We start from the raw sequence: 26,093 nt of genomic DNA, 5'->3' as shown, positions 1-26,093 counted from the left end.
CCAATAATAACCGAGAAGCTTCATACCATTGAGCACAAAGCAACCCACTTGACTGAAACTCCGTTCACCACTTTGGACATTCTCTTCTGTCACCAGTGCCACAGATTAGAAGCTATGAGTACAATCTATGAGATGCAGTGCAACAACTCATGAAGACTCTTTTTGCAGTACCTTCCAAACCCATGAATTCTAACACATAAAAAGGACAAGGGAAACAGGGCATAGAAATACCACTGCCTGCAAGAACCCCTTCAAGCCACACGCCACCCTTAAAAATATATCACTGTCCTTTCATTGGCACTGAGCCAAAATCCCAGAAATCCCCACTCTACCACAAGGTCAGAAACAGATCAAAAAGATGGCTCAACACTGCTTTCTCAAAGTGAGCAATAAGAATTAACTTTGCCAATCTCCCATAAATGAAAGAAAAGTAGTGTTCTAACCAACCTTCAACCAAAGCATATTACATAAAAAAAGGATGTATTGTACAACGAAAGACTGATGTCCGTGGCAGTATTTATGCTCAATTTGAGAATAAACATCCTGATTAACCTCTCACTGCCCATTATCCCATTCTCCATCAAACCTGAAAGCGTTCAGAAAAGATTTACAAGGATGTTGCCAGGGTTGGAGGATTTGAGCTATAGGAAGAGGCCGAATAGGCTGGGCCTGTTTTCCCTAGAGTGTTGGAGGCTGAGGGGTGACCTTATAGAGATTTATAAAGTTGGGAGAGCATTGATAGGGAAAATAGACAAGGTCTTTTCCCAGGGTTTGGGGGCGGGGGCAGCGGGAGGTTAGGGAGGGGGAGTCCAGAACTAGAGGGCATAGGTTTTTCACGTAGAGGATGGTACGTGTATGGAATGAGCTGCCAGAGGAAGGAGGCTGGTACAATTACAACATTTAAAATGCATCTGGATGTATATATGAATAGGAAGGGTTTAGAGGGATATGGACCAAGTGCTGGCAAATGGGACTAGATTAGGTTAGGATATCTGGTCGGCATGGACGAGTTGAACTGAAGGGTCTGTTTCTGCACTATACATGTCTATGACTCTATGTGTTTCTCTAGCTTCTCCTTAAAGGTATGTATGCTGTTTGCAGCCACTCCATGTGGTAATGTGCTACAATAGTCACCAAGAATGCCTCTAGTTATGCACTTCCCAACAAAAGGAATCACTGTCTCTGTATTCATTGCAGCAAAATCATCCTTAGTTTTTAAGACGTCTATTAAGTCATCAGCCTTCATTTTTTCTTTAATATGGCAAACAGAGCTCCAAGTTCAATACAGGCTTACTTCTGCTTCTTTACTTTCAACCACAAGTATTTTGAATCAACTTGTTCGGAGTTGAACACAGACCTTCTAGCCCAGAAGCAGGGCTTTTACCACTGTACCACATGTTTTTGACTGCAGCCTTGTAGAAATGAGGCATATTACTTTTATTTTTTTAATAGCCTAGCCAAATTGTGCATCAACTTTCAATGATTGGCACATTTGTACTCAGATCCCTTTGTTTGTCTACCTCACTTAGACATACAATTTAAGTAATAAGTAACTTCCCTATTCTTCCTACTAAAATGCTTGACCGCTCATTTATCTTTTTTGAAATTCACTTGCAAATTACTTGTTTGTTCTGAAAGTTTATTAATGTTCCCCTGTAATTTGTTGAGGTCTTACTCAGTATCCACCATATCCCTCATTTTGGTTGCACCCTGAAATTTTGACTTTTTTAATGTTCTAAAGCCCAAAACATTAATTCAAACAGATTAACTAAGTATTTATCTTAATCACTGTTACTTGTCCCATGCTACAACTTGGCTGCTGCATTTGTCAACAATGCTGATGCTTGGCAACCAACAGCAGCAAATTGTCTGCTACTGCACAACAGAGCGCACAGTCTCAGTTTGGATTTTCTACTATTTAGACATACTTTACCAGCGTCAAAAATACTGATTTGCTTTTCAAAAGAATCGTGAGAATAAAAATCCTACAGATTTTGAATTCACTATGAAGCAAGTAGGTTTGGGAGAGCTAGACATTTTTTAAAACAAAAAAATGTCAGACAAAGAATATATCCTATAAAAGGCCACTGAACACGGCATAAAAGTTTCATTGTGTGTTAGTGATGTTCCAAAGCAAGTAGGTTTGGGAGAGCTAGACATTTTTTAAAACAAAAAAATCTGTCAGACAAAGAATATATCCTATAAAAGGCCACTGAACATGGGATAAAAGTTTCATTGTGTGTTAGTGATGTTCCATGCTGCAAGCAAACACAGTGTCTATTGTTAGACTAAGTACCCTCAATTGAACATTGCAAACATACTAAGCAGTAGATTGAATTGTACCTAAACAACAATAACCTGTCAAAAAAAAATCCTTTTTGGATTTAAAAAAAGATAGAAACGTTTAATAATTCTGACTTGTGTGAGGATATGTTCCAGATCTGGAAATATTAGGGCTGGATTTTTGCTACTAAGATAGGTAACTCACAGTTTTTGTTGTGGAGGTTAGTGGGATAGGAATATAGGCTGCAGTCAGACCCACCAACTCCAGAAGTAAAGTGTAACAAACTATGTGGATGAGTGAGAGCTGAGGTAGGCTAGTTGGAAGAACCCTTTGGTTCACTAGAGCATTATCCTCATTGTTTTAAAATATTTCAGGCCCTCTAGCTCTCACCTATCATGCCCTTCTGCCCACATACCTCCCATGTGCTTTCATAATTTCTATGCCAGCTCATTTAATATTTTATAAGACTGCAGTTTTGAAGAGGGATAATGGTTTATTTCACATTCTGTGGCTAGTAGATTGTTTCTTATTAAAAGGCCACTTCGGACATGAATTTTATTATTTTAATAAGGTTTGTTTTGCAAATCGCATGGGCTTGTTTGTTGCAGGTCAGTACTTGACTTTTATGACTACCAGAGAGAGATTCTGTTTGAAATGTGTTTTGGACACAGTTGAGTTCGTCGACATTGAAGGAAATAAGCTTTCCAGCTCAACACTTCTGTTTCTGAAAAGGTGTTCTTATGCTATGTGAAATACTTTATGAGAAGGCTTAAATGGAGCTGTTTTCAGTGATTCCTGAATGACCTAGACCGCGCAGATCCCAGCGATAGTTGGACCTTTCGAGTGACTTGCCTACTCGTCCCAGAATGCCACTCTAACTAGAGCTTGACTTCAAGCACTAACAATTATCAAGCAGAGACTTTTTTTCTCCTCCAAAGTGAAGCTCTGCAGAGAAATCAGTTATTTCTTGTGGGAGTGTGTGTTTTGGGGTGTTTAGCAGGATAGATTTTTTAATTTCAAATAGAGTCATACAACACAGAAAAAGATCCTTCAGCCCAACAAGTCTGCACCTCTCAAAAACCACCACCTAACAATTCTGATTCCATTGCAGCACTTGATCCACGACCTTGTACATTTGGCATTACAAGTGCGCATTTAAATACTTCTTAAATGTTATAAGGGTTTCTGCCACTACCATGCTTGCAGGCAGTGAGTTCCAGATTCTGACCATCCTCAGGATGACATCTCTCTAAACTTTCTGCACTTTAGTTTAAATCCATGCTCACCCCACATCCCCCACCCCCAGTCATTGATCCCTCACTAAGGGGAAAGCTCTCTTCTTGGCTCTCTACCTATGCCCCTCATAATTTTATACATGTCCATCATGTTCCCTCTGAATTTCCTGGGATCTAAGGAAATCTCTCTTCATAACTGAAACAATCCAGCTCAGGCTAACATATCTTCTATGAATGCTCTCCAGTACTGTTACATTCGTGGGCAGAACAGTGGCACAGTGGTTAGCACTGCTGCCTCACAGCGCCAGAGACCTGGGTTCAATTCCTGCCTCAGGCGACTGACTGTGTGGAGTTTGGACATTCTCCCAGTGTCAGCGTGGGTTTACTCCGGGTTTCCTCCCACAGTCCAAAAAAAAATGTGCAGGTCAGATGAATTGGCCATACTAAATTGCCAGTAGTGTTAGGTGCAGGGGTAAATGTAGGGGAATGGGTCTGGGTGGGTTGCGCTTCGGCGGGTCGGTGTGGACTTGTTGGGCCGAAGGGCCTGTTTCCATACTGTAAGTAATCTAATCTAATCTAATTCCTCCTGTAATGTGGAATATATATGCACACGGGAGTCTAGCGATGGCCTAATTAATGTTTTATACAGTTACAGCACAACCTGGCCTGCTCTAAAACGCTATCTTTGGCAATTATAACATAGGCCTCTTAACCACTCCATCCACCTGTCCGAATGCCTTAAAGGATTAGTGTAAATACACCCCAAGATCATTCTGATCATCAGTGCTTCCCAGAGCCCTACTGGACACTAAAATAAGTGGGAAAGTAAGTTGCAATGAACAGATCAGAAATTTGAAAATGGAAATGAATAGGTTAGGTGAATGGGCAAAGTTTAGATGACGAGGCTTAAAGTGGATAATTATGAAATTATCCATTTTGGTTTGGAGGAATAGAAAGGCAACTTGCTACCTAAATGGAGAGAAACTTCAAAGTGCTTTGGTGAAGAGGGATCTGTGTGGTCTCATGCATGAATCACAGATAACTAGTGCGTATGTACTAAGGAAGGAGAATGGAATTTTGGCATTTATTGCTAAAGGAATACAGTATATAAGTAGGGAATTATTGCTACAACTGTACAAGTTATTAGTGAGACCACACCTATATTACTGAGTACAATTTTGGTCCCCTTATTTGAGGAGGGATGCACTGGGGACAATTCAGATGAGGTTCACTAGACTGATTCCAGATACGTACAGCTTCTCTTCTGAAGAGAAATTGAGCAGTTTAGGCCTAGAAGTCTCTGGAGTTTAGAAGAATGAGAGGTGATCTATTTGAGGTGTATAAGATGCTAAAGGGGATTGAAAACTTAGACAGAGTCATGGCTACATGAATGGGAAGGGTTTAGAGGGATAAGGGTCACATGCTGGCAAATGGGACTAGATTAATTTAGGATATCGGGTCAGCATGACAAGCTGGGCAGAGGGGTCTGTTTCCTTGCTGTACAACTCTGAGTCTATGGGGGACAATCTAGAATGATAGATCATAGTTTTTGGGCAAGGGATAGAAGATTTAAAACAGAAATGAAAAGAACTTACTTCTCTGAAAGGGTTGTGAATCTGTAGCACTCACTATCCCAGGGTGCAGTGAATGCTAAGGTATTACAGAAATTTAAGCAAGAGCTAGAATCCTTTTTAACTAGTAACGGGTTGAAAGGATAGGCAGGGTAGGAGGGAAACTGGAACTGAGGCTGAGATGAGATCAGCCTTGGTTATATCAAACAGCAGAGCAGGCTAAAGGAGGTCAATTGTCAAGTCCTGCTCCTAGTACTTATTTTAATGTTCTTCTGTTCATCATGTATTTCTTTGCCTGGTTTGTCCTGCCCAAGTGCATCTCCTCACATTTATCTAGATTGAATTCCACTTGCCACAGATGAGCTCACCTGACCAGACCATCTATATCCTCCTGTAATTCAAGGCTATCCTTCTTATGATATACCAGCTGCCAATTTTTTTATCATCTGCAAACTTACTGATCAACCCTCCTACATTCAAGTCAAAATGATTTATGTTAACAACAAACAACAAACAGATCCCTGTGGGATCCAACTAAACACAGACTTTCAATCAGAAAAACATCCCAACACCCTCTGCTTACATCCACATATTTCAAAAATGTAAATTACCCTTCCTTTTTTTCTGAATGAGTCTTATTTTCATGTTAAATCAATAATTTTGCATTTTTAAATAAATGTGGTTGATGGATCCTTTTAATCTAAACCTAAATATAGAGAAAGTATATAACTGACCATATTGATAACTGGACAAAATATTTAAATTAATATTGTAAGCAGTGGAGTTGTGGGACTAGAGGGAAATTCTCATTATGGTCATAACAGTGTTCTCCCTCACTAATTTCCAATGGATCACCAGATTTGCACTTGTGTGAGTTCTATCCCACCTCCTGATGCTGCACTTTGATATACAGATGCAAATACGACTTCAAGCTTCTGTTTTGCTATTGGCACATTTAACAAGTGTACTCAGAGGGATAAAGGAAGCAGTTAACATTTGGTAGGAATGCTTTAATACATTTTGTAAATGAATGGTTAAAATGTAATGCTTACAAATTTGTAGACTACATATCCTTCCCAATATGTTAAAAAGGCTTATAAATGATGATCAGTGAATAAGCAATTTATGGCCTTTGATATGAATCTTAAAATGAGGTAGATTCATCACTTTCAACATTGAGACAATGGAGCAAACAATGCGAGATTCTACGGTTGGCATAGATGTTAGCAAAACTTTATTGTCTTCGTCATATATACAGTCTACACTAAATTTGGATGACAGCTGTACATTCAGTCTATGACTCAATAAAATTTAAAATCAAGATTGGAATCCAAAAGGCATAAGAATGGATTCTATGTATAAAACACTGACCATGCTGTGGTCAGTATCCCCAAAGTTTATAAGGGACACGTTGTAAGGTCAAGGAATCTTATTTGTCACCAAAACAGCTGGATTTATTTGCTTCACATTGCTTTCAAAATTCTATAGCATATTTAAGATTGGGAAATCAGAAATCTCTCCCCAGTTGAAAATTTCTGAAAAGTAATTTGTCCATAGACTTATAGAGATTTACAGCACAGAAGGAAACCTTTGTACCTACACCAAAGATCTGACTTTTTTTATTCATTCAATGGGATGAGGGTGTCACTGACTGGGCCAACATTTATTACCCATCACTCATTGCCCAGAGGGCAGTTGAGAGTCAACCACATTGCTGTGAGCTTAGAATCACATGTGGGCTAGATCAGGTTAGGGTGGAAGATTTCCTTCCCTAAAGGACATTAGTTAACAGATGAGTTTTTACGACAACTGGCAATGGATTCAAGCTCAGCATTGGACTCTTAATTCCTGAATTTTATTGAATTCAAATCCACCAATTCTCCCGTGTCTATGTGGGTTTCCTTTGGGTGCTCCGGTTTCCTCCCACAATCCAGAGATGCGCAGATTAGATGAATTAGCCATGCTAAATTTCTCACAGTGTTCAGGGATGTGTAGGTTAGGGGTAAATGTAGAGTAATAGGGAAGGGGGAATGGGTTTGGGTGGTGATACTCTTTGGAGGGTCGGTGTGGACTAGTTGGGCTGAGGGGACTGTTTCCACACTGTAGACATTCTATGATTCTAAGATCTGCCATGATGGGATTTGAATCTAGGACTCTGGAACATTACCTGGGTCTCCAGATTACTTGTCCAAGATAGTTCCACTAGGCCATCACCTCACCTAAACTACACTAATCCCATTTTCAAGCTGTTGGCCACTCAAGTGAATTTTATGGGAATTTCTGATTTACTACACTTTCAGGCAGAGTTCCAGACTTGCAACACTCTCTGGGTAAAAAATGTTTTCGTCATCTCTCCTCCTTGCCTCCTACCTTAAATCTATGCACTCTGGTTACTGATCTCTCTACTAATGAATAAAAAAGCCTTCCTTTCACCTTATCTATACCCCACATAATCATATACACATTTATCAGGTCTGCTTTCAGCTTTCACTGCTCCAAGGAAAACAAACCCAAACTTTCTAGTCTACCTTCATGGCTCAGACCTTCTAGTCCAGGCAGAATTGTGGTAATCTCCTCATGTACTTGTCACATTCTTATCAAAAATCCAAAGAACTGCAGATGCCGGAAGTCAGAAACAAAACCAGAAATTGCTAAAAAAAAATTCAGCAAATCTAGCAACATCTATGGACTGAAAGACGAGCTTCAGGTCCAGTGACTGTTTTTCAGACCTGATTGTAACTAGGAAAGGATGATATATGTGTATTCTGCCCGATTAGATTCCCGACAGTATGGAAATAGGCTCTTCGGCCCAACAAGTCCACACCGACCCTCCAAAAAGTTATCCACCCAAACCCATTCCCCATATTTACCCCTGACTAATGCATCTAACGCTATGGGCAATTTAGCATGGCCAATTCACCTAAACTGCACATTTTTGGATTGTGGGAGGAAACTGGAATACCCAGAGGAAACCCACACTGACTCAGGGATAATGTGCAAACTCCACACAGACAGTCAGCTGAGGCTGGAATCAGATCCCTGGCTGTGTGAGGCAGCAGTGCTAACCACTGAGCTACCGTGCTGCCCCAAATTCTTTTTCTTTCTCTCTGGGTTCCGTCTCCACCATCATTAGCTCCTTCTTCCCCACTCCCATCTCCATCTTCAGCATGTATACCAACCTTTTTCCAGCTACAATCAGCTCTGATGGAGGCTCACTGGACCAAAAACATTATTTTTGCTTTCTCTCCACTGATGCTGCCACGCATGCTGAGTTTCTCCAGTAATTTTTGATTTTGTTTCACACCCTTCTTAGAATGTGGTGACCAGAACTGAACACAGTACCTCCAGCTGTGGTCTAACCCATGATCTTTATTTGGTTCCATTGTAACCTTTTACACTTTGCCTCAGTTAATACAGGCAAATGTCCAATATGCCTTCTTAACCATCTTATCTACCTATCCAGTTATATTTGGAGATCTGAGGATATGCAGTACTTTCCAGGGTCCTACTATTCATTGTGTAATCCCTTGCCTGATTAGCCCTCTCAAAATAGATCACCTAACACTCTTTTGGTTGAATTCCAGTTACTGCTGCTCTACCAACCTGAGCAGTCTAGTGATATCTTCCAGCAGTTTATGACTATATACCTCACTTAATTCCCATCCAACTGGTGTGTCATTCACAAACTTCTTGATCATATCCCCTATATTTAAGTCCAAATAAATAAATGTGAGGAAAAACAGCAATGGTCCCAGCACCAAGCCCGATGGAACCCCACTAGAAACAGAGTTCCAGTCACCGAAACATCCCTTCACAATTGCCCTCTGAATCCTACTTCTCAGCCAATTTTGGATTCAATGTCTCACAGTGCCTTGGATCCCATGAGCCCTTCTTTTTTGACCAGTTGCAATGAGAGGCCTTATCAAAAGCCTTGTTAAAGTCCACGTCAATACTCATGGTTACTTCGTCAAAAAGGTCATCAAATTTGTCAAACATCGCCTTCTCTTAACAAATCCATGCCCATTTTAAAAAAATTAATCAGTCCCTTTCCAAGTGCAGATATATTCTGTCCTTCAAAATTATAATAAACCCCACTTCTGAGGTTAGATTGGCTGGCCTATAATTTCCTGGTCTATTCATTCCATCCCTTATTTAATGAATGACTGAATTAGCAGTTTTATAGCTCCATGGCAGCCTGTCTGTGGCCAGAGGAGAACTGAAAATTATTGTCACAGTCTTTGATATCTCCTTCCTTTCTTCCTTCAATATCCTCATCTGGTTCTGCAGATTTATGCATTTTTAAACCTGCCATTACCTCCACTGTCATGTTAATTTCTTCTCATATCATACAATCCTCCACTCTAATGTCCGTACCTGTTCCTGCATCATCCTTTTCTATTGTGAAGACTAATGCAAAGTCTTCATTGAGGATTGTGCCCACATCTTCTGAACCAATACACAGGTTACTTCCATAGTTTCTAATGGACTCTCCTTTTCCACTCGTTATTCTCTTGCACTTTATATATATTTTTAAAAATCACTTTGGGTTTTTCTTTATTCTATCCGCCAATCTTTTTCATGCACTGCCTTAGCTTTCCTAAATTAACTTTTTAAATTTTCACTGCACTTAATATACTCCTGTAGGAATTCTGCCATACTGAGCCCTTAATATCTATCATAAGCTTTTCTCTCTTTCTTAACCCCAACCTTTGTGTTCCTTGGCATCCAGGGCTCACCAGTCTTCACATTTCAAGAACAGAATTGTCCTGTACACTCACAATTTCCTGTTTGAAAGCCTCCTCCTGCTCTGACAAGTAACTGCTCCTAATTCATTTGGGCCAAATCATATATTAGGAAAAAACATCTTCCTCCAGTTTAGAAATTTTATTTCTGGCTCATCATAGAATATAGAACATGGAACATTACAGTGCAGTACAGGCCCGTTCACCCTTGATGTTGCGCCAACCTGTGGAACCTGTGAAGCCCATCTAACCTACACTATTCCATTTTCATCCATATGCCTATCCAATAACCATTTAAATGCCCTTAAAGTTGGAGAGTCTACTACTGTTGTAGGCAGTGTGTTCCACTCCCCACTTACTCTCTGAGTAAAGAAACTACCTCTGACATCTGACTTCTATCTATCACCCCTCAACTTAAAGCTATGTCCCCTTGTGCTAACCATCATCATCCAAGGGAAAAGGCTCTCACTCTCCACCCTATTTAACCTTCTGATTATCTTATATGTCTCAATTAAGTCACCTTTCAACCTTCTCTTTTATGAAAACTGCCTCAATTCCCTCAACTCTCCCTCATACAACCTTCCCTCCATACTAGCCAACATCCTAGTAAATCTCCACTGAATCCTTTCCAAAACTTCCAAATCCTTATCCTTTTCCATAACTGACTTAAATTTAACTTAATTATGGTTACTCATACTATATATTCTATTTGCTTGACTATGTAAAGCAGAATATAAAGACTCAAACCACTTAAAGGTATATTCTGCTTCTGCTTGGAGAGATCACTAGGGCTTAAACTGTATAGATTCTACATTATCTTGCCCTGTAGAAGATGCAGTTTAATATCCTTCAATCTTCTTTTCCTTTTATCTCATCTCTATATATTCTATTTGCTTGGCTATGTAAAGCAGAATATAAAAACTCAAACCACTTAAAGGTATATTCTGCTTCTGGTTGGAGAGATCACTAGGGCTTAAACTGTATAGATTCTACATTATCTTGCCCTGTAGAAGATGCAGTTTAATATCCTTCAATCTTCTTTTCCTTTTATCTCATCTCATTTTACAATTTTGCCTGTTTATACCCTACTCAATGCCTTTATGCCCCTCTGAACTTTAGGAACCAGGAAAATAGAAATTGTTGTATTATTTTTCACTATTCGTAATTTATTTACCATATTTAATCTTTCAACCATAACCATTCTTTTACTGCAGAGATATTGTTTATCTTTCGGTCTGTCAGTCATTGTTTCATTACACGGAAAATTACCAGCAGAAGCTAAACATGAAAGGTAATAACCAGATCTGTACATAAATTGGGTAAGAAAATTAAAGCAAGACATTGATGTAGCTATGAAACTATACACTGACCTCACTTGGAATGCAGTATATATTCCTGGTCGCTACACTTCAGAAGGGCATAGTGGCATTGGGTGAAACACTGAGAAGGGAAAAAGTGTAAAATGATATGAGGTAAAATAAAAAATATTGAAATATCTTAAGCTCCACCTTCTGGAAGGCAAGATAATCCAGAGCCTGAGAAATGCAAGCCGTACTGATCGCTCTGAGCAGAGAACAGATTACTACATTTTAAGTTGTAGGAGTCCTTTTATTCTGCCTTGCATAGCCAAGTAGCGAGAATATATAATACAATCAACTGCTCAATAAAACCTCTGTCTAAGGCTAATAAAGGCAGTTTAGAAGAAAAATTAGCCTAAGACCAGTCTTGTAACGGACTCAGAGTTGCAGGAATTCTGGAGAACAGATCCTCAGATCTACTCAAAAAAATGGATTTTAGAAACTTACTAACAATCAAACTTTCATTGACCAGTTCATTAGTACACTCCTCAAAATAACTTTCAAAATTCCTTTTTGTATATTGCCTGTCAACATCCATTGATTCCTTAAACCCAATCAAGGTCCACGTTATGTAAAAGAAAATTCTTTCAAGTTGTTAATTTGCTCAATAGAAGACTGGAATGCGAAGTTACCAGGAAGAATAGGACCCTCTTCAGGATAATGAAGAAACTGGAACTAGCTCAGTCATTGAAAACGGAAATTTGTCTGGAACAATTGTTACAATTCCAGCTGATGGTACTAGTGAACAAGTCAGAACCCAGAATGAAATCTGGCATTAAAGATCTTTTTTTTGGTTAACATAGTGATCATTCACTGAAAGATATTCACACAAGGCTGCAGAGTTCCTTAAACATCAAAAGAAAATTTTATTATCCAAAGGACACAAACAACAGAAACTAATCAAGTTTTCTACACAAATCAAGTTTTCTACTTCAAGCATTCCCACCTGATGTGTACCTGAAGAAATTCAGATTGGACAGACATCATCTTAGATTACCTGCCAATACCATTTGTTCCAAATCAATACCAATAAGGGTTCGTACCAATAGATGAGACTGCCATTTGGTGTATTATCAGTCTGTGCCATTTTTCAGCAGATGACAGAGAACATTTTGTAAGATCTACCCCAGGTTGCTATTTATCTGGATGGCATGATAGTAACAGAGAAGACCAATAAAGAACACTTAGCAAACTTGGACAATGTAGTGTACAAAATCCCATGCAAGGACTGCACAAAACACTATATAGGACAAACAGGAAGACAGCTAACGATCCGCATCCACGAACATCAACTAGCCACGAAACGACACAACCAGCTATCACTAGTAGCCACACACGCAGACGACAAGCAACATGAATTTGACTGGGACAACACTACCATTATAGGGCAACCGAAACAAAGAACAGCCAGGGAATTTCTAGAAGCATGGCACTCATGCACAAACTCCATCAACAAACACATAGACCTGGACCCAATATACCGGCCACTACAGTGGACAGCTGAAACTGACAACCGGAAGCGGCAGGGACAGGCCACAAATGCCGGAGGAAACACCACAGAAGCGCTTCACAGGAGGCTCCCAAGCACTGAGGATGTCACCTAGGCAGGGGACGAAACGTTTGCAACAAAAACTTCCAGCTCGGCGAACAGAACCACAGAACTTGGACATTGTCCTTAGATGTTTCTTCAAAGTGGCCATACACCCTAAAAGGGAAGAATGTGTGTTCTATGCATCCCAAGTGAAGTACTTTGGCTACAGACCGGGTTTTATATATACATATCTGAGAGCGATCAATGGTGCTCCGGCTCCCAGGTCTGTACTGGAGTTTAAGTCTTTCCTTGGATTGGTGAATTATTACAGAATGTTCATATTTAACCTGACCTCTATCCAGACACTCTTACACCTGCTATTGGAAAAGGGTCAGCTCTGGAAATGGTCTCATTGCCAAGATGTAGTCTTTTGGTAAGTGAAGGAGCAGCTACCATCGTCTAAGGTTTCGGTGCACTGTGATCCCAAGTGAGATCTGATAATGACATGCAATGCCTCCCTGCATGATATCAGGGTACTGTTGATTCACAGATGGCCCGATGGAGGGGAACACTTAACAATAAATGCTTCCCAGATTTTGGTTGATGCAGAGTGCAAAAATGTCCACATAGAGAAGGAAGGTTTGGAAGATGAGAAAGTACCACCAATATCTTTACAGATTTAAATTTGTAATACTTACAGACCATAAGCCCATGCTCGAGCTACTGAAAGGGGACAGGATTTGGAGGTGCTGGTGTTGGACTGGGCTGGACAAAGTTAAAAATCACATAAAACCAGGTTATAGTCCAACAAGTTTATTTGGAGGCACTAGCTGTCAAAGCACTGCTTCTTCATCAGGTGGTTGTCAACCACTGATGATTGTAATGAGGTTATCCAGGGGAATCTCATAGAAAACGTGCTCCCTGATAATGGTTGCTAACCTGGGCCGATCAGGGAGCCCTGGCTCACAGATATAAACAGGAGATATAACTAGGAGATTTAGAATCTCCTCAGTTTAGGGAAGAAAGAAAAACAAAAAAGAAAGATTAGAATCTCCTCAGTTCAGTGGACTCAAAAAGTTAAAAAAAATATATAAACAGGAGATTCTAAGATCCCCTCAGCCCAGGGAAGGGTTTTGAGCTGGCTGGTCAGACCCCATGTATTATGAACATGTAAATAAAGAGTGAGTTGGTGATAGGATACTGATCTCTATGCAATTATGTCATGTTCTAACTTTACTTATTAGTCTACCATGCAGAACCTTGCCAAAAGCTTTACTAAAGCCCTTATTTAAAGACCAAAAGAAAAGTCAAAGGTTCTGATCACTCAGAGTCAAGTGTCAAGTACTATGCACATGTCAATAAAGGGTGACTTGGTGACAGAACACCAGCCTCTGTGCAAGTTAATACACCTCCAAGGTCATCTCCATCTTGAAGCATCCTCATGGTCTCAGGGTTGCCTCAGCAAGGCCATCTTTCCCATTAAGGTTGTTGAAGCTATAGAATTGCCAGCACTGTAACTGGGACAGCAGTCCAGGAAATTGCCCACCATCCTTTATAGGTCAGAAAATCTAAAAATGGCTAAACCCCTCCCCATTCTGAACAAAGTTCACTGAACTCAGAACATTAATTCTGATTTTCCTCCATAAATGCTGCCAGACCTGCTGAGCTTTTCCAGCAATTTCTGTTTAGGTTTCTGATTTCCAGCAACTGCAGTTCTTTCGGTTTTTACCCAATAATAACAGTCCTTTAGGACTTGACCAGCTCGATTTGTAGTGCAGTTGCCGAGCCACTCTTGATGGTGGACATTGAAATTCCCCACCCAGAGTCCATTTTGTGTCCTTGCCATCCTCAGTTCAACCTGTAGGAGTACTGATGCATCAGGCAAAGAAGGAGAATATGGGGTAATCAGCTGAAGGTTTCCTAGCCCGTGTACAACATGAAGCACTGAGAATAGAATCATATAATCACGGAATTTCTATAGTTGAGAATTCTGCCCATCAAGTCTGCAGTAACCTTCCATAAGCCATCCCATCCAGGCCCACTCCACCACCCGATCTCTATAACATCACATAGGGTTTTTACCATGCCTAGCCCACCTAATCTATATGATGATACTAACTCTTCAAGATATATATTTTGTTTTTTTTTCCCTAAAATTAAGAAAGGTTGAGACAGAGGTGACCAACAATCTGCTTATAGCCAATACAGCAAACAGCTTGTGAGGGCTTTATAATTTGAAACAATAAAAGCAACCTGAATCAAGCTCCCAGAGAACCAGGATTTTTAGTTTTAGCTTTCTGCAGTTGCTGGGGTCTTGAAGCTGGAAGTGGAAGCTCTTATTCCCCTCTCTGTTACAGCTGAAAGCTGGGTTTCTCTTCCTGCTACTAGAATTGCATTTGAAACTATTTATTTTACTGAATTTGCATTTGCCTATTCTTTTATTTTATTTTGTCTGTATTTTAACTGTCATGTAAAAATAAAGTGAGTGTTACTTAAAGTTGATAGTTTGACTTACCGAATTGTATATGGAAAGCAACACCTTGCATTTACCTTTAAAATAAGAAAAATGTAAGGTCTAGACCATCTTCTTAATATATTTTGAGAGATTTGGGTCTGGTCCTTAACATCTAAACACTACAGGGCAATTTTTAGCTTGGCCAATCCATCTAACCTTTGGACTGGGGGATGAAACTAGAGAACCCAGAGTAAACTTGTGCAGCCACAGACAGAACACACAAACCTGACACAGTCATCCAAGCTGGGATCGAACCTGAGTCCCTGATGCAGTGAGGCAGCAGTCTAACCACTGTGTCACTGTGCCACCCTTCATGGGGTCCAGAGTCAGAGTCAATGCTGATGATCCCAGGGAAACTCCCTCCTGACTGTATACAGCTGTGCCAACATCTCTGCTGGGTCCTGCTGGTGGGACAGGACATTTCCAGGGATAGTCTGTGAGATTATGATGCAATGAATATGTCAGGCTGTTGCTTACCTAGTCTATGATACAACTCTCTTAGTTTTGACACTAGCCCCAGATTCTGGTATGGAAGACTTTGGTGGGTCAACAAGGCTGCTTCTGCCATTGTCTTTTCCGGTGCCTAGGTCTATGCCAGTTCTGTATGGCTTTATTTCTTTGTTGAAACTTCTTAGCAATTGATACAACTGAGTGGCTTGCTAGGCCATTTCAGTGGGCAATTCAGAGTCAACCACACTGCTGTAGGTATGGGGTCACATGTAGGCCAGAGCAGGTGAAGATGGCAGGTCTCCCTCCCTGAAGGATATTAGTTAGCCAGATGAGTTTTTCTCACAATCAGTAGATTCTTAATTCCTAAATCCTATCATCTTCCAAGGTGGGATTTGAATCAGGGACCCCACAATGTTAGCTGAGTTTATGAATTAATAGTCTAGTGACCACAAGATCATTGCCTCCCATTTTTCCTGACTTATTTCTTTCTTTGGGAGCCCCAACCGGAATGTTTATTTGAAAGTGAACCTTAACAGTGACACAAAAATCATTAGCTGAAAGTAGCTACCTGCTCACCATGTAAGGCAAATACTTTCTATTACCCTGCTGCTGTTGAATCACTGTAATGCAGAGACCAGTTTAGCAACAGTACTTCAAGAGGCCTAAGACTCTACCTAGATAATCAAGATTGGTAAATGCCTGTCTTGTATGACACACCATTAACCTCTCATGCTATTCAATGCACCGCAATACTACAATTTACTTTTCAGCACTTCCTGGAATTCAAGATTCAAGCTTAACATCCAGATACTCTGTCTTACCCTCACAGAGTTAGTAATGTTGCTGGCCTTACACCAAGCTTTGTTGCCTTCCCAGATATCCAGTTGTTGAGGTGTGGCAGGTACATGCAGCATTTGTCATGACCTATGATCAGTAACCCTGGATCACTTCTCATCATATTGAGCACTTACTTGCAATGTGTTTTTTTTTTAAGATGACATATATGCAAAAGAAAACCGTGGATATCAATTCAGTAGCTGTCTGACGAGGAATGAATGCAGAAATTTCACATCTGAAGGTGCCAAGGAAACGTCAAAGGGATAAATGCTGTAATAACTAAACTATAATCTCCAGTATCATGAAAATGATAAGAGAAAAGATAGCAGTCTGGATGTGAGATATGTTCTCTTTCAAAAGTATGTTTAACACCTATCATTCTGTGAGGTTCTCAATACTGGTCTGTGCATGTCAGTGAGTGAAAATGTGTCATTTGGCTGAGGCACTTATATATATTAGCCTAGATTTGAGTGCAAATGTAGTGTGAAAGCTACAGGCAAAGAACCATTCACTTGTCACTTATGCATGTGAGTACTGTAGCTAATTGGCAAGCCAGTTCAAAAGAAACAAAGGACAAAGGAATTTCAGCTGACTATAAAGTCAAGAATCTCGAAATTGAATGTTCATTCATCAACATTCCCACTAGCTATTCTTCATAAACATCCAAAGACTGATGCAAATATCTTTTGATTCACTTCTGATTTCTAATCTGCACATGTGAGTTGCGTTATTATTTCTTTTCACACTTGCAAACTAATAAACTCAATAACTTTCATTAACTTAAGGAAGTCTGGTTAAACTGGCATCTACCCAACAATGTGGCAAATTGCCCATGTATTTCCTGTTCATAACAAAAGCAGGACAAATCTAATCAGGCCACTTACCACCCATAGGTCCACTCTTGATCATTAGTAAAGTGATGGATGATGTTCTCAACAGTGCCATCAAGCAGCACTGCTTAATAACAACCTGCCCAGTGATGCCCAGTTTGGGTTCTGCCAGAGCCACTCAGCTCCTGGCCTCATTGCAATCTTGGTTCAAACATGGACAAAAGAACTGAATTCCAGGGGTGACAGTTACAGGCCTTGACATCATGGCTGCATTTGACCAAGTGTGGCATCAACAAACCCTAGAAAGACTGGAATCAATTGGAATTGGGGCAAACTCTTCACTGGTAAATTATATCTGGCATACAGAAATATGGTTGTGGTTGTTAGAGGTCAGTAATTTCAGCTCCAGGACAACCCTGCAGGAGTTCCTCAGAGTAGTGTCATTGGCCAACCATTTTCATCAATGTCTGTCCCTTCATCGTAAAATTAGAACTGGGGATGTTCACCCATTATTGTACAATGTTCAACATAATTTACAACTCCTCAGATCCTGAAGTAGTCCATGTTTCAAATTTAACAAGACCTGGACAACAGCCAAGCTTGTGCTGATAAGTGATACGTAATGTTTGTGCCACAAAAATGGTAAGCGATGACCATCTCCAATAAGAGACAACCTAAACATTGCCCCTGACATTCAATGATGTTCTCAACACTGTATCCCCCATTATCAACATTCTGAGGGTTAGCTGACACTCACCTGGACTCACCAGTTAATATAGTGGCTAGAAGACCAGTTCAGTAGCAAGGACTACTGTAGCAAGTAACTTACCTCCTGATTCCCCCGATCCTGTCCACCAAGGCACAAAGCACAAGTCAGGGCTATGATGGAAAATGCCTCACTTACCTGAACAACTGCAGTTCCAACAATAATCAAGATGCTTGGCACCATCCACGACAAAGTAGCCTGCTGCATTGGTTCCATGTCCACAGGCATCAACTCTTTCTACCATTAACGTTCAGTAGTAACAATATGTACTGTCTCCAAGATACACTGCAGAACTTCACCCAAGATTCATAGATGGCACCTTCCATGACCACTTCAATCTAGAATGCCAAGGGCAGCATGGTGGCTTAGTGGTTGACTCACAGCACCAGGAACCCAGGTTCAATTCCAACCTTGGGCTGTGTCTCCTCGTCTCTGCAAGGGTTTCCTCTGGGTGCTCCGGTTTCCTTTCATAGTCCAACTATGTGCATAGGTTAGGTGGGCTTGGATCGGCGCAACATCGAGGGCCGAAGGGCCTGTACTGCGCTGTATTCTTCTATGTTCTATGTTCTATATGCAAGGTGGATCAGCCATGCAAAATTGTTAAAAGTGTCTAGGGATGCATTGGCTAGGTGAATTGGCCATGGGGAATGCAGGGTTACAGGAATAGGGTAGGGGGTTCGGTCTGGATGGGATTCTGTTCGAAGAGTCAGTGTGGACTCGATGGACCAAATGGCCTGCTACCACACTGTGGGATTCTATGATTCTATAACAAGGGCAGCAGATAAATAGGAACACCACCATCTGCAAATTCTCCTGCAAGCCACTCACCATTCTGACTTGAAATTCTACCCTCATTCCATCACTATCCTTGGGTAAAAATCCTGAATTTCTCTCCCTAATAGCTCTCTAAGTACAAATACAACAGATAGATCAAAAACAGTTCAAGGTTGCACCTTCTCAAAGGCAGTTAGGGCTGAGCAATAATGTTGGCTCCGTTCAATGAAAATGAACACCATTGGCCACACAGTAGACACAGAGGAATTCATCAGGCAAATGAGGATCTGGGAATTCTTCCACAAACCCCAAGATATTAACAGCAAGCACAATGAGATAACTAACAAACCGGAACAGTCGACACAGAGATCCATAGTGCAGCGACCAAAGAAGAAAGAGTATATTCAAGCCATCAGAAAATGTGTTAATGCCAGATTCATCAGCCACACTCAAGATAGTGCAGAATGTTATCTAAGCACATTGCAATGTCATCTAGGCTCTCAATACAATTGCAAATTGTCATCAAACCAGTAGTCAAATGAGGAGCCATCATCATTCAGAATAGAACCAATGACTGCAAAGACACATCCCGCCTCAGGCGACTCTCTGTGTGGAGTTTGCACATTCTCCCCGTGTCTGCGTGGGTTTCCTCCGGGTGGTCCAATGAGGAGCCATCATCATTCAGAATAGAACCAATGACTGCAAAGACACATACCAACAACTGAACAAGCAACAGTACAGAAAACTACCTGCCAATCTGACCAAAGAACACATTGTCAAATCAACATACTGATCAAGACATTTTATCCAGACCTTCAGAGTATCCTATATACTCTCAACCTGCAAACTTCTCGCATAGGAGACGTTTACTGCCTTCTGAAGATAAACAAAGCCAACACACCTGGATGTTGTTGTGAGGTGTACATTTAAGAGAGAGTAAAAGTGGTTTTGCACGGAGAGCTGTCATTGACTGACTAGAGTCTCAGAGTGAACTGGAAAATTGAAAATTTGTAACATTTGGCTGTGAAACAAGTACCTGAGCTTTGGTTGCTTTGGTTGCCAGAGTAACTGCCAACAAAACACTCTCTATCAAAGCTACCTCTTTCATATGCAGCAAAATAAAGGAGATTTACAGCCAGAGGGAGGAGGACATGGGAGAAAACTACCGCTGTCTGGTTTTGAAAATTAAGTTGATGTAATTTTAAAGCAGGTGGTTATTGGGACTGTAGATTGTTATAGAGTTGGAGGCAGATAATAAGCAGTCAGGAGAAAGGATGCTTAGAGTTGTGAATAGTTGTTGTTTAATGTTCACTTTTAGAGTTAAAGAATAAATTAGCTATTTTCTTTCAATTGTGGAATTTTAGAGTTCTCTGTCATTCATACTTTAACAGATTATGAGGGGAGGTGAGCTTTTCTGGATGTTTGGTTTAATTAGCAGAAGGGTTCACCGCCATGTCATAACGGTTTGGGGACTCCTGGGGGGATTTGAACCCAGGACCTCTCGCACCGCAAGCAAGAGTCATATCCCGAGATGAGCAGCCCCCAAAAAAGTAAAATTCAAATTCAACAGGGTTTTAGTATCTTGGGGCATAATTTAAGCTGATTGGTTAAATTCAAACTATTGTGAAAACATTGCAACCAAAATGCAGGTACTAGTTTCATAGCCAAATGTTACATATTTTCAATTTTCCAGTACACTCTGAGACTGCTAGTCAGTCACATGACAGGTCAGTACAAAACAGCTTTCACTCTCTCTTAAAGGTATAGTACATACCCACTACTTCATAACAATGTCTCATCATATCAGACAATAAGATCTTGAGTGAGAACCTCTCTGTCTATGTTGAGGGCACCTTGAAACCCCAGCCTTGTCGTGACACTACAGATTTCTTACAAAAACTCAGCACTCATGAATCAGTCAAACGAGGAACATTCCTCGTCACAATGGGCGTTTTGGCACTCTACACCAGCATCCCCCACAACAATGGCATTGCTACTACAGCCTCAGTACTCAACACCAACAACTGCCAATTTCCAAACGTCATCCTAAAACGACCACAATGTCTTTACCTTTGACAACCAGTTCTTCATTCAGACACACGCACAACCATGGGGACCACATTCGCACCCCAATATGCCAACATGTGGTCCCCATGGCTGTGCGTGTGTCTGAATGAAGAACTGGTTGTCAAAGGTAAAGACATTGTGGTCATGTACAAGTTCGAACAAGACTTCTTTGCTGAGATGGACCTCTAACCAACACTATACACCAGATATATCAACAAGATTATCTTCCTTTGGACTCATGGCAAAGAGTCACTGAACAATTACTCAATGATATTAACAAGTTTCATCCACTATCAGACTTATGACTGACTACTCTTCAGAATCAGTCTCACCTCCAGCAAGGATGGACACCTCAGTACCTCATTTTAATCGCAAGCCCGTGGATAACCTCATGATGTTGCATTTCTCTAGCCTCCACCCTAAACATCCCCTACAGACAGACCCTGCATATATACAGGATCTGTTTAGACAAGGAGGAATGCAATGGACACCTAAAGATGCTGAAAGATGCCTTCTTGAGAATGGCATACGCTGCTCAACTCATTGATAGTCAGTTCTGATGTGCCACAGCAAAAGTATCGCAACAATCTCCTTAGAAGTCAGTCATAGGATACTACCGATAGAGCTTCCTTCATCATCCAGTACTTTCCCAGAACAGAGAAACTGCACCATGTTCTTCACAGCCTTCAACTTGTCACCGATGACAACGAACATCCCGACACCCCCACTTTTCGCCTTCAAACAACTGCCAAACATTAAACAGACTATCATTTGTGCCAAACTAGCCAGCCTTCAGGAGAACATCTATCATAACACCACACAACCCTGCCATGGCAATCTCTGCAAGATATGCCAGATCATCAACATGAATACTACCATCACATATGGGAACACCACCTACCATGTACACAGCACATACTCATGTGATTCAACCAACGTTATCTATTTCATATGCTGCAGGCAAGGATGCTCTGAGGCATGGTATATTGCCAAGAGTGAGCAGTTGAATGACAAAAGATGAATGGACACTCCTCAACAATTGCCAGATAGGGATGTTCCCTCCCAGTCAGGGAACACTTCAGTGGTCAAGGACATTCAGCTTCTCATCTCCAGATAAGTGCCTTCCAAGGCAGCCTTTGAGATACACAATAATGCAAAATTGCCAAACAGAGACTGATAGCCAAGTTCTGTGCCCATGAAGATGGCCTTAACTATGTTCATGTTGCACTCCATGCAAACCCACTATACTAATCTGTATTTGTAAAATCTTCCTTTTTGTCCTGTTTTAACATCACTTGATAACTTATGATCTCTCTACTTTAATTTGTTTGTACAGTTTTGAATTACTTGTTACTTTGGATAGACCTTTGGTATGCTACTCTTATACCTATCATGCTATTCTAGCCAACTGGTTTGCTTCCAGCACCACCTTTTTTTTTGTAATTATCTCTCTATGTCATTTAATTGGATTCATGTGCTATTCAGCTGTCAACACTTTACTCACACTGTCTTTTGATCGCCTGCAGACAGTCATTATTTAACACTCCCAGTCACACCATGTATATAATCTTTTGATCTCTCGGCCCATAAATTCTGTGCCTGGGTGCTTCTCTTCACTTCACCTGACAAAGGGGCAGTGCTCAGAAAGCTTGTGATTTCAAATAAACCTGTTGAACTACAACTTGGTATCATGTGACTGCTGACCAAAGGCACGAGACTCATAAAAAAAATGCATAGATTCAACATGATTAAGTCCGGCAAATAGAAATAAAATTAATTTCTCTCTCTAAAGTAAAATGCTCTGTGCCTTACCCCAGTTTAGCATATATTGTAAACTGAGGGACATTAACATCTCCAGCACCAATATGAAAGCAGCCAGGCATTGAAATCTTCATTGATACGATCACCTTCTCAGTCACTGGCAGTACTCTTGTGGTTAGTGCTGTGGCTGTAGCAATTGTTCAAATTCAATGTTGATTTCAGGAGGTTATTCCTTAATTGTTCTTCGTGAAAGGTAAAGCAGGAGAATTGCTACCTGGAAGTTCTGAACAGATACAGCCACCCCGTGCTGACAGTACTTCTTGCCTACGCCATCCTGCTCTCGCAGTTTGTTCTGCTTTGCAATACGAAGCAAAAACTACTTCAGCACTTGCACACTAGTCCATGGAGACTTTTGAAAGTTACAAAGTGTGAAAAACACCAGAAGGGTTTAAACATGGAACAAAAACAGAAGACCCCAGCAACTAATCCTTAATGAGTTTATAATTCGTTTAAATATCACTGGTCCGGGGGTTACACAGAACGTCAAACACAGAACAGAGTTGAGAGTGTAGTTCTGGAAAAGCACATCTGATCAGGCAGCATCTGAGGAGAATCAATGTTTTAAGCATAAGCTCTTCATCAGAAATGAGACTTGTGGGCCAGCAGGACTAAGAGATAAATGGGAGGGAGTGGAGCAAAGATAGCTAGGAGTGCGATAGGTAGATGAAGGTAGGGGTGAAGGTGATAGGTCGGAGAGGAAGACAGAGCAGAGAGGTGGGAAATTAAAACCTTTTGCCTCTACGCGGTCCATATGTCTCTATCTTCCTGGCGAGGTCAGTTCTACATCCATGTTACCAGCTCACCATTGATCACATCTTGTATCAATCTGCTATGAGGGACCTTGTCAAACATATTGCTAAAGTCCTTAGAGACAACATCTACTGCTCTGTCCTCAATCAACTTGCTCACTTCCTCAAAAAAACTCATGTTGCTCATCGCTAATAAATCTATATTTTTCCAACTATGAATAAATCCTACCCTTAAGAATGTTCCCAAATAATTTTCCGATCATGACATAAGATTCACCAGCCAGTAATAACCTTGATTATTCCTGTTGCCATTCTTAAACAAAGGAACACTGTTGGTTATTCTACACTGCTCTAGTACCTCTCCTGTGACTAACGAGGATTACGTACACTGCTCCAGCAATTTCCTCAACTGCCTCCCTCAGCATTCTGGGATAGAACTGGAGCAGGATGGCATGATAGTACAGCAGTTAGTACTGCTGCCTCACAGCACCAGTAATCCAGGTTCAATCCTAATCTTGGGTGACTATTGATGCAGAGCTTGCCAGTTCTCCATGGGTTTCCTCCAGATGGTCTGGTTTCCTCCCACAATCCATAGATGTGCATGCTAAGTGGATTGGCCATGCTAGAAATTGTGCCTTAGAGTGTAGGTTAGGTGGGTTAGCCATGATAAAAGTTGCTTGAGGGTTATAGGGATTGGGTGAGGCTGGGTGGATGCTCTTTAGAGGTTAGTGCAGACGCAATGGGTCAAATGGCTCTTTCTTCACTGTAAGGATTCTATGGGATCCCATTGGTCCTAGGGACATGTCCACCCTAATGTTTTTCATAACACCTCTTCCTTTTTTATACTGACATGCCCTAGAATATCAATATACCCCTCATCATCCAACCTGTTCTTCTCCTATCAATGCAAAATATTCATTAAGGAAATCACCCACATCCTCCAGTTCCATACATAAGTTCTCGCCTTTGTCATTGAGTAATGCTACCCTTTCCTGAACTACTCTTGCTCCTTATACATGGACAAAGCACCTTGGGATTTTGCTTAATCCTGTTTGCAAAAGACATTTTATGACCTCTTTTAGCCCTCCTAAATCATTGCTTGAGTTCTTTCCTGTTATCTTTGAATTCTTTGAGAGCTCTGTTTGTCTTCAGTTTTCTAAATCTTACCTATGCCACCTTTTTCTTCCTAAGTTTTCAATTTCTCTTGCCATCCTTATCCTTCATTTTCACAGGAACATGCTGGTGCTGAACTCTAATCAATTGGCCTTTAAAAAATTCCCACATGTCAGATGTGGATTTCCCCAAACAGCCACCCCAATGTACATTTTCCAGTTCCTGCCTAATATCGTGGTAGACAGCCTTCCCCCAATTTAATACTTTCACTGAGGTCTACACTTGTCCTTATCCATACGTAAATTAAAATTTACAGAATTATGGTCACTGCTCCCAAAATGGTCCCCACTGAAATTTCGATCACCTGACTGGCTCACTCCCAATACCAAGTCCAAAGATGTGCAGGTTAGGTGAATTGGCCATGCTAAATTGCCCATAGTGTTAGGTGAAGGGGTAAATGTAGGGGTATGGATGGGTTGCGCTTTGGCGGGTTGGTGTGAACTTGTTGGGCTGAACGGCCTGTTTCCACACTGTAAGTAATCTAATCTAATCTAAGTCTAATATAGCCCCTTCTCCAGTTGAACTATTTACATATTGTTTCCAAAAACTATCCTGAACACACCTAACAAATATCCCCCCATCCAAGCCCCTGGCATTAAGCGAGTCCCAATCAATACAGTGTAGGAAAAATTAAAGTTACCCACCACAGCAACCTTGTTGTTTTTACCTTTTTCCATAAACTGTCCACGCCTCTGTCCCTCTACCAGAAGGGAATAAGACAAGCAGCTTATGACAGACAGGCCACCTGTTGGAAGGCCTGCAGTAAAATCCCATCAAATTGATTGTACCCTTCCTATTCCTGAGGTCTCCCCATATGGGCTCATTAGGTGAGCCCTCCAAGCAATTTCCTCAACTGCCTCAGTACAGCTGTGATATTCTCCTTTATCAGTAATACATAACATCCTTTTCTCTCTTACCTGAAACATCTAAACCCAGAACATTAAGCTGCCTGTCTTATCCCCTTCTCGACTAGGTTTCTGTAATAGCTATAACACCATAGTTATATGTAGTAATCCAAGTTCTAAGTTCATCTGCCTGAACTGTCATTCTTCACATTAAAAGAAATACACCTCGGGGATCCAAGATGGCGGCGACCCAGCAAGTCTGAGTCTATAGTGCTCCTCCCAAGACTTGGGTAAAGTGGGTCACCCACCCGCACCACACTCACCAAATCATTCATAGTAGCTGTTTAATTTAATTAGTTGCTTAGTATTACATTTAAACATATTTAGTAATATTTAGTAAAAATGACCAAAGGGAAGGGACCCCGCAGCTCTCAGCAAGCAGGAATCCCTCCCCCACCCTCTCCAGCTGCAGCTGAGGCGTCCACAGCTGCCCCGGGGGACTTACCTACAGTGACAAGCCTTGTGGAAATGATCTCCAAACTGGA

The 26,093-nt window shown here is 40.9% G+C and overlaps 1 protein-coding gene across 2 annotated transcripts in view; it reads right to left on the bottom strand.

Moving 5' to 3' along the window:
- elovl2 (ELOVL fatty acid elongase 2) overlaps positions 1-26,093 on the bottom strand; it is a 196,576-nt gene that overhangs the window by 153,241 nt on the left and 17,242 nt on the right. Inside the window, exon 1 of one of the 2 annotated variants that reach the window (XM_043719003.1) lies at positions 19,795-19,862. The exons of the other annotated variant lie outside the window; for it this stretch is intronic. Coding sequence (XP_043574938.1) covers positions 19,795-19,860 — 66 coding nt within the window. The 5' untranslated portion in view covers positions 19,861-19,862. Of the gene's footprint in view, positions 1-19,794; positions 19,863-26,093 lie in introns of those variants that run through there. 2 annotated transcript variants of the gene reach the window in all.

The sequence above is a fragment of the Chiloscyllium plagiosum genome, chromosome 29 (assembly GCF_004010195.1).
Source record: "Chiloscyllium plagiosum isolate BGI_BamShark_2017 chromosome 29, ASM401019v2, whole genome shotgun sequence".
Taxonomy (NCBI): Eukaryota; Metazoa; Chordata; class Chondrichthyes; order Orectolobiformes; family Hemiscylliidae; genus Chiloscyllium; species Chiloscyllium plagiosum.
This window is presented reverse-complemented; position numbering and strand designations above follow the sequence as displayed.